The following is a 9,817-nucleotide window of genomic DNA, read 5'->3' as shown; positions in this document are numbered from 1 at the left end:
TGTGCAAAAAGGGGGAAAGCATTTAGAAAGCGATTTGGGCACTCTGAGAACTCTGCGGTTCGCTTAACTCGAAATTGAGAAGGGGCAGGAGAGAAGCGCATGGTGTTAGTGTAAGCGTTTAGTGTTGATACGTACCTTCAATCTGCTTCCCGGCGGCGGCAGCCACCGCTTGCGCTAGCGTCGGCGTGGTTAAAGGCGTCGGGGTGAATGCGGCTGCAGTGGCTGCTGCTGCACCAAACTGCGGTAAGGCGGCGTACGAAGTCAGGCCCGTGGCTGTATCAGCACCGGTTGTCCCTATACCGGTCACAGTAGTAGCAACAACAAAGCCAGGGGAAATAAAACCAAAAATCGGGCAGATAGAAGGAAAAATAGAGAGAGAGAGAAAGAGAAAAAGTGGAACACAACTTCTATTAGTGAAATGAGAAGCGCTTTTTTTCCTCCATCGTCCGCAAAGGGAGGTTGGGTATGGTAGGGTGCTTATTAGGTAGTTAAAAAAACGGGGGGGACATTTTAGATGATATTATTATTTGCCAAATGGGGTGTGTCAAGCCAAAACAACCGAAACCGAATAATCAATGCACAAACCTATATGGTTATATATAATGGTTTAGTATTTAAAACACACTACAAAACGGATCGTTCCGTCAACTTGGCTAAAGAAACGTAGGAGTAGGAATTGAATAGTGTAAAAGTAATTTAATAAAAAAGATTAATTTATACACAAGATAAGGAGATCGTAGATAAAGCCATGCAGCGGAGCTTGAAAACATGATATTTAATTAAAATAGTTGCAAACATTAACAACAACTTATAGCGTATTATTACAACATGTTTTTTTATACATACAATTTAAGGTAAATGAGTAATGGTTTACTTTATAGATGTTTTTTGAAATTTTATATTACAAAAAAAAAATAAAATAAAATACCATTTACATCCTGTTTGACGCATCGTACACCCACCCACCAGCAGTGTTAAATGAAGTGCTATAAATAACGATTTTTCTGTCACGCCACCCATGTGAAATTGCCCAGAAGCTACCTTTCCCTCCCCCTTTTGGCAGACCTCACTTATTACTGCCAACTGGTCGGCAGGTCCGTCGGCCTCGCCTGCCGCCTGGAGGAGGATGGAGCAAAATGGGGTCTAATTAAATTTTTATGAATTTCATGTGAGTTTTTCCACTCATTTGGTAGGTCCAACCGACCAACCGGTGGTAGCTTAAAAGGATGTTTCCGAACCGAACGGACGGTACAAGCACATGCAGGTAGAGCGGGGCAAAGCGATGGGGAGCTAGCCCCCAGTATGTGCACGGTCGATCGAATCCATCTGTGTCGGACGGACTGGGGACCCGGACGAGTTCACCATCATCATCATCATAGAGCGAGAAGAGGCGTGTGTTAGTAGTTTCAGCAAAGTTATGACGGATACATTACTCGATTCTGAATCGCAATGATGTGTCGCGGTGCCACAGCGGGACGATAATAATGAACACGATCGTTGTGCGACTATTATGGGTGTGTCTGTGTGTGTGTGTGTGTGTTGGTCTGTCTAGCTATGCCACGAGTCGTCGTCCATCTGTACATCCGTCCGGGCAGGATGGCTCGCTCGGCCCGTCGTGCAAACCGTATCATTTTGTGTCCAGAAATGACTAACACACACACACACTCGTTCGTTTGTGAGCAAAGTGGGTAATTATCATCATTTTAAATTTTCAACGATTTTTAAAAGGGTTTTTCGCGCGCGCGCGCCAGGGAGAGACGGGTGCGGTGATGGAAGCATGATGGTACAAATTAAATTTTCACACACATGGTCGGGTATGATGTTAATGGTTGCAAAACCGCAGATCACATTTACGCGCGTTGTAGAGAGAACGGACACACACACGTGTGACGCCGCCCGGGACCAGGAAATGTGGGTTTTTTAGTTTTCCGGTTCGCGCGTGCACACACACACACGCTGTGTATTATTGTAAAAGGCAAAGTTAAAGCTAAACTATTACCACGAGCGAAGTAACTAGGTATTGGAGAGTTTCTGAACAGCTGGTCAATGTGTGTGTGTATGTCCAGAAAGAGTTATTAACAATGTAGTGTAACACAACGCGTAACATTCAGAAAAAAACATGCACTTTAGAAAACTAATAAAATAAAATATAAAACGACCACACAAGAATTATCTTAAAACAATACACGCAAACACACACATAAAAAAACCAAAAAGCTTTAAACAAAGAAGTAATGTTTGTATGGTGTTATTACAAACGCTGTCGTTTTAAAGCGCCATATACAATTACAGAAAAAAGAATAAAAATAACAAATTACCACAAACAACCAGTAAAAAATAGGGAAAAAACTGTTTAAATTGTCAAAATGATTATGCACATTATATAAACAGAGAGAGAGAGAGAAAAAAGAGAGCAAAAAGAGATAGAGCGAGCGAGCAAACGATGGGGAGCTTGGGAGGGAATAATCAACACACCTCATGCCAACCAAAACCGAACCAAAAGACACACTAGAGAGCATTCCAAAACAAAATAAAACAAAAAAAAATACGGGGAAAGGAGGGAGCTTCTTAAGATGGGAAGAGAAGGAGCTGCTGCAGCGGGGCTCACCTGACGTTGCTGTTTTCCCTAACAGACCGGCTGGTGGTGATGGGTGTTGTTGTTGTTGGTGGTGGTGGTGAGAAACGTTCGATTTTGAATTGACGTACAAAGGAGTTTTTGAGGTAACAAAGCACAATGTTGTAATAACATGTCAAATATGTGGTTTGTGGATGTGCCGACGAGGAGAAGCCAGATTCATGTTGCAGAAGGGGACGGAACACGGGAGACACGGACACCAGTGAAAAGAAAGACAAAGAGAATCGTTGTTGTAGGTATAAGAAATCACACAAAAGACAGAAAATATCGATTTGTTGATGTGTTGAACTGCTCAAAATGGTAGAAAAATCACTTTAACTGTATCTAAAATGTCCCTTTCGCTGGAAATGAAACGGTCACAGCGCCACCTTTCGCCCGGAGCCGCGCGGGAGCGCTATCATTCATCGGGAATTGCAGGAATCGACGCTAATTTAATTTAATATAAGCACGCTTTTGCCGCGCACCGCAAGAGTGCAACGATACACACACACACACATCTAGCTCGAGTCGCGTTTTTGGAATGGGGCGAAATAGGGCACAACCATTGGCCCCCCTCCCGCACCATCGGCCATCGATCGAAGGGCGGGTCGCGTTCACAGTTGGCGAATCCATTCCGGTGTGAGCCATAAAACAGTTTATTGCCTCGACAAGGAGCACACTTTTTATGGTACGCAGGATGATTGCTATCCTCCATTACGGCGCGCAACAAGCGCTGGTGGTCCTGGTGGCACATGCACACACACAACATCACAGACAGTGCAGAAGGGAGGAGGAGGCTAACCTTCCCGGGCGAGTGTGGCCAACAACGCACAGGTGAAGAAGCCATAAAACAGATAAAAGTAAAATCGTTCATCTTTATAACTTTTACGACTGTTTTAATGGGACATTGTTGTTGTTGCTGTTGTTGGCTGTTATGATTTTGGTTCGACGGGTTCGGGTCGGTGTTGCGGTGTTTTCCTGTGCCATGGCCACATCGAAGCATCATCGAGCGGGCGCGCGCGGTTCGATATTAATTTTACTTTTTTTACGGGATTTCCATTTTTTTGCTGTTGCTCTTTTAGCCCCAACATGGACGCCTGGGTGTAAGGGAAACAAAAATGGCCAACCACTCTAAACAACAACAAAAAACTGTACACCGATGTGCACTTGAAGGTAAAGTTTCCATTCCATTTCTTGCAGCCCTGTGTTGATAAGTTCAAGACGCGCACAAGGATTTACTTTCTAAGGGCTAAGGGCTTCCATTTTTCTTTTCGCATAAGTGGGTGCGCTACTTGAGTGTCTCAAGTGGGACACAGAGTGCTTTACGCGTAGGATGGACATTTCAGCAACGAGAGATGGGTGGGGCGAAATTTTATTGCAATTGTGCGCTTACTCCGGTGAACACATTTAGATGTACTAAAACTTTTCCAAAAGCCTCTCACGCAAAGCCTGCGCAAGATGTCTTAGACGAAATCGTTGAAGCAAAAACAACATCTTGTTGGTTTGAGTTATCGCAAATCTAGAAAATAATATCCTTGTCCCCCACTGAATGTCCTTCAACTTCTATTTAGAACACACACACAACCTGTGAAACGTCAACGAGTCAAGCGCTCTCCCGGCGCTCGGAGGCTTGACAAATTAGCGTACGACAGAGCATACTTACACAAGGAGGTCGCTGCATTGCTGATGGCCGTGGCCGGCGTCTGGGCAGCGGCGGCGGCGGCCGTTTGCAGCGACGGTTGCGTGATACCGGCTAGCGTCACCAGATTCTGCAACGAGATCGGCGCGAGAAGGCTTGCGGCGGCGGCGGAGGTCGTATCAGTCTGAGCACTAAGTCCTGCCGAGGATACACCGAGAATGACAAGAAAAGAGAGAGAGAGAGAGAGAGAGAGAGAGAGTGAGAGAGTGAGACCAAAACACCATCAAAAGCTAATCGTTCAATTCGGACGAAAGGAGCGATGGACACGCTTGCACATTGCGTGTGTGCGGCTAAATCCCACCCAACCCCACCCTTTTTCCTGATAAAAACCCATTCATCTTCGTCACGTAGCTGTGTGGCGGGTCTGTGTGTGTGTGTGTGCGGAGCAAAGATTTTGAGACACACACACGGTGATGGTGGTGATGGTGGTTCACATTCAGCGCGTGACGCAACATCGTCGTCGGTGTGACTACCCATTTGCGGTTATAGTTGGAACCGGCCGGTAGTTCCTGCCGTCTTCTAGCGGGCTTGAAAGGATTTGATGCCAACCAACACCACCACCCCCGAACCTCGACCAAAACAGGCCCAAAGTCCAGCAAACGGCGTGCGTGACGTGCGTTAAATTCGTTTATTTATGATCCATTGAACAATGCCAACACAACACGCTCATTTAAGAGGGTTGTGGAAGAAATCGCCGCAAAGTGGCGGAGTCGCAAAATTATAAAAAAGCTGACAGAAAGACAGAGAGAGAGAGAGAGAGAGAGAGAGAGAGAGAACGCATCGTGTAATGGGGTTGGCACCGTTTTGTAATCGTTTTCCTCTCCCCCAGTTTTTTAAACCGTTTCTTATTATTCTGAGTAGAAGTAGGGGAAACACACAGACCCTAACTACCACATACATCAATCAGGGGGGGATGCGAGCTGTGCCAGCCATCAGCACCGGTTCCAAACCAGCACGTGGATATTAAATCATTTCTAATTCCCATTTAGTGTGCCAACGGGTTTTTGATGTCCAGCCGCAACCCTGGCCGGTCGGTGACGGCGCTTTTAGTGTTACGTTAGCTGGCTGTGGTGTGGTGATCCTTTCAGCAATTGCCACGTTTAAATGAAGGTGACCAGAGTGACGCGTACCGGGAGGAGGGAATGCCCACCGGATGTCGGTACGGAACCGTCGTCATTTTGCGCCTTTTCGACACTATCGTTGCACGCACGCACCCGCGTTACGGACTAGAGTGTAGAGAGCAAAGTTAGCGTGAGTACCGGAGAGCACATATTGCGCTGGTTTCTAGCTTTCGTGCGGAGGTTTTGTCGTCGGCACCGGACACAACAATGGCAATTTTGGCAGTCGGTACACTGGCAATGAGCTGTGTGTGCGTGTGTGTTTCTGTCCCCAAATTTTCACGTGCTGGAGCGATAAAATCTGACCCATAATGAACGTAAAACCCCGTACGAACAGAGTCCACACCAACCTGGACCTGGACCGTTTGCCGTCGGACGGGGATATTGAAGTCGTTCTTTTCGAGTTACGGGGAGCATAGGGAATCAAGAGAAGCAGGTAATTATGTAACAGAACATCTGTAGCGCGCGTAGAGTGTAAGGTACGGTGTGCCCCGACGGTAACCTTAAATCGATTAGGCAATCTGATTTGTTTGATTAACTGGATTGTGCTGGCGCTACCAGGTCCGACCCCTACCCTAATCTCATTATGGCGTGGTCTTTCCTGTTACTTCGCTCTAAACTGATGCCACTGCTTGCGCTCTACGCCGAGCAACGGGGACGGGGTAAAAGACTTGATTGATTATTTAAATGTGTTTCCTCCCTTCTACAGAGACTTGGAGGATTCCACAGACACCCGTTTCTAGCACATCTAAAACATCTTTCTAGCTCCCCGTTTGCAAACTGTTGCTGTTAGGTGGCTTCGTGACTTGCAGCTTCAATGCGGTGACGTGCGCGGGCCCCGTACCTTGCAAAAGATGCTGCTGCTGGGCGACGGCCTGCAGCTGCTGCAGCAGCGAGAGCGGCGGGGAGATCGCATCGGCCGCCAGGAACGGGGTCTGCTGCTGCGGTGGGTTCGGATGGGCGGACGCGGTCAGCGGCGTTACCGATTGCGTGATCGGCTGATTGATACCGGTCATGCCCCACAGGTTCGTCTGCATCTGTTGCATCCGTTTGGCATCCTTTTCCTTCTGCGTGTCGGCAAACTTTACCACCAGCGGTGCCGAGCAGCCCTCCATCGTCTTGCTCTGGTGTAGTTGCTGGAAGAGGAAGAAGGAGAGCAAACATTAGGATTAGTGAAAATGCTGATAAAAAGGACGTCGGTTTGGGTTTCGAAATGGATGAGAAGCATTAAGAAGGAGGTGTCGTTTTTTTTCTTGGGGGATATCGTACGATTGAATGGCTAAACATGGAATGAATAGTCAAATAAGGTAAATGAATCAGCGCGTAACTGCAGCGATTTATCAGTGGTTGGAGGTTAAATGCTGTTCATTAATCGTAATGGGTCGAAATAAGTTGTTTATAATCCTTTAAAAATCATCTTCGGCACTGGTGAGTTACGGGAATTGAACTCACGACGACCGTAATCAGAAGTCTTCCATATAACAACTACACTATGCGGCTGGATCATTCCCTCACCGCATAAAACTATACAGTATCGTCCACGAAATGAAGCAATTTAAACAACAACAATCCTGTTGTTTTGTTTTATTTTCTGCTACTGATCCTTACCACCAACATTCCGCGGGCCCTTCCCACGCGCAAAAGAACACGTGATAACACGTTTGTGGCGCATATTATAATCATCGACATTAAACCAACCGTCGTCAGAGACGCCAGAGCGCGTCAATATCTCTCGCCCGTACCGTACACAGCCGAACGAACGTCGTCGTTTCGCTAAATGCGAGTGTTAATTTCTAGCCGAATTATACTTAATGGCCGTGTCACGCTTCCACCGTTGTGCGGTAAAGTCGATCCCTGGTGCAACATTTAGCCAAGCGCGGTAGCTGACGACGAGCAGCAACGGCGTTCCCGTCGTGTGCTGTTGTTATCCTTAACCTGAGCAGGCCTCGTTCGCCGTAATATCGTCGTTGTCGTGTCTTTTGCAGGCAGACAAGAGAGAGAGATAAACAGGGGACAGTTGGGGGTCGTTTTCTCGCCGGTGCAAGCAAGTGGTGCGGAAAGGTGAGAAAACCACGCCATTCTTTGTTGTAAATGAATCGCGTGTGGGTAGCGTTTGTGTCTCTTTGTAAGTGTGTGTTTGTGTGATACCGTGCTTAAAAATCATAAAATTTACATAGAACGTTTCCGCCGTTCCGGCTGTTTTTGGATGATCCCAAGTGTGTCGTCATACTTGGGGTTGTGGTGTGTCATGTTGCGCCGCTCACACTCCCTCTATTTCTCTCTTTTTGGCACACTTTCCACCACACATTGACAAGCGAACCATTCTCGATACCAAAAACTCGCACCGATATCTTCACAAAAGCGTAAGGCGAACACGAACCGTGAATCTTTCGATTTCCAGCAGAGCGAACACCAAAGCAGGAGTCTTTTGGCGCAACACACAAGGGCTCATTAAGGGGCAGCGTTTCTTGACAAGTGTCCCCGGCGTCCTGCGAGAGAAGCAAAGCGTTTTTGAAGCGTGGGGAAGGGAAATGTAGCAATAATGCTTGCCACTGCTAATGACGCCCCATTGACGAAAGTACGCCTCCTACCTTCGCCCCGCAGAAATGGGTGTGGGTAGGTGCGTGGGTGGTGGGGTACATGCTCTCGTTACAATCATGAAGCGAACATTTAACGGGCACATAATTATAAGCTTATGAAAAATAAAAATTACATTTATTCCCACTACAACACAACACAACCATTGAACGTTGTGTTGGGGGGGGAAAAGGCGGCTTCTGCGGGCAGCCCTACTCTCCTTCTCAGCAATTCAGCGGGGGGGTTCAAATACGGCTCGCGTTGTCAATTCGAAAGCAATAAGAAATAATCGTTACCGCTTTGGCCGGGGGCGCACACAAACGATGCCAACGCACGACACGGGGACGCGGCTTGCCTATATTCATTTTATTTCCATGTTTTTTTTCCTTCGATGAAACAAACCGAATTGATGGTGTTGTAACATAAATAAATATCATAACGACCGTGCGCTTCTTTCCGTTTGCCAAGCAAGAAATGGGAAGCGATAGCTCAATGAATGGCAAAGAAAAAGTTGCCTGTTATGCTTGTGGCGCTTTTCTTTCTGCAGCAATACACACAAAACTATCTCCCCGGGAAGGACGGCCCGTTAACGCGCACGCCAAGAAGCAGGCGTCAGCACTGGAAACAAAAAAAAAGGAAAGAACGGGAAACCAACCGTACCCAATTTTTATCATAAACACACTACCAGCACCACAAACGCGATTGCGAACTGAAGTATACGACTGGCTCTGTTTTAACACTGCAAGAAGAGAAGGAAAAGCGCCCGCCTTTCTTCCAGTTTCTAGCGCTCTTTTGACGCTTTCCGTGCTGTTTAACATGGCGTGTTTTTTGGCGAATGTGAAAAGATGACGACTTTTTCGTTGTTGCTGAGAGGGTTGATGTTGTTGATGGCGATAATGGTTGGGTTTCGCCCTGAGAGAGATACAAACACACACACGCACACGGGATGTCAAACATAACAAGAAGGGATGTGGCACAAGAACAAGCAAACGACAACAGTAACACAAACAAAAGAAAGTAAAAAAGAAAGTAAAAAATGTTCCCATTCCAAAACAACCATCACAATCACATAAACGATGATTATTGTTATTGATGTTTTGCATGGCGTTATGCTGCGGTGGCAATGTTGCTGCACTAATGGGGCATCCGCTCATCCCTCCTCCATTTGTTCTTACAACAGCGAGAAAATACAGGCTAAAAAGGAAGGCAAGTGGATGGAAATGGTTTTAGCTTACGGGGGGAGGGGCTGTGTTTTTGGCATCGAAACACAAGCGGATGGAACAAAACTCACACAGGAAGAGGGATCAAAAGCAACGAACTCGTCAGGATCACGGACACAAACGACAAACTTTTTCCATCCCCACCCATTTTGCGATGAGGACACAGTCACCGCTCGGACACACAGCACCCTGTGAGTGTGTTCTGCTGTGTTCTGACCCATCATTAAATTTTACTGCACCGAATGATGAGTCGCAGACAATGTGGCGACCACCATCGAGCGTCTCTGACCTTTCGTTAATCGTGATGGGAGGGGAGAATAAGTGTAAAATGTTTTTTTCCTCCGCCAATCAACGTTTTTGTATTATTTTATTTTCATTTTTTGAGGATTCAACAACAAAACCCCGCCACAAACAGATTCAATTCAGTTCAGTTCAATTGCATTCAAAATCGGGAGGGATGATTTATACCGCTTTAAAATATGCATCATTATCGCGCCGAACATCACAAAATCCTCATCGACACTTTGGAGTACCCCAAAAGAGAAAAAAAGTATAGATTATTCCTAAATAAATATCGCGAATGAACGGC

At 46.5% G+C, this 9,817-nt stretch overlaps 1 protein-coding gene across 17 annotated transcripts in view; it reads right to left on the bottom strand.

Annotated features, from left to right (window-relative positions):
* LOC1271433 (CUGBP Elav-like family member 2) overlaps positions 1-9,817 on the bottom strand; it is a 291,660-nt gene that overhangs the window by 6,659 nt on the left and 275,184 nt on the right. For 13 of the 17 annotated variants that reach the window (XM_061659156.1, XM_061659153.1, XM_061659149.1 and 10 more), the window contains 4 exons: positions 6,276-6,567; positions 4,278-4,451; positions 2,609-2,638; positions 136-294 (listed from right to left, as the gene is read on the bottom strand). In XM_061659156.1, coding sequence (XP_061515140.1) covers positions 136-294; positions 2,609-2,638; positions 4,278-4,451; positions 6,276-6,567 — 655 coding nt within the window. The remainder of the gene's footprint in view (positions 1-135; positions 295-2,608; positions 2,639-4,277; positions 4,452-6,275; positions 6,568-9,817) is intronic. The other 4 variants (XM_061659160.1, XM_061659162.1, XM_061659165.1 and 1 more) reach the window with 2 other exon arrangements.

Source organism: Anopheles gambiae, chromosome 3 (assembly GCF_943734735.2).
Source record: "Anopheles gambiae chromosome 3, idAnoGambNW_F1_1, whole genome shotgun sequence".
In the NCBI taxonomy this organism is placed as follows: domain Eukaryota; kingdom Metazoa; phylum Arthropoda; class Insecta; order Diptera; family Culicidae; genus Anopheles; species Anopheles gambiae.
This window is presented reverse-complemented; position numbering and strand designations above follow the sequence as displayed.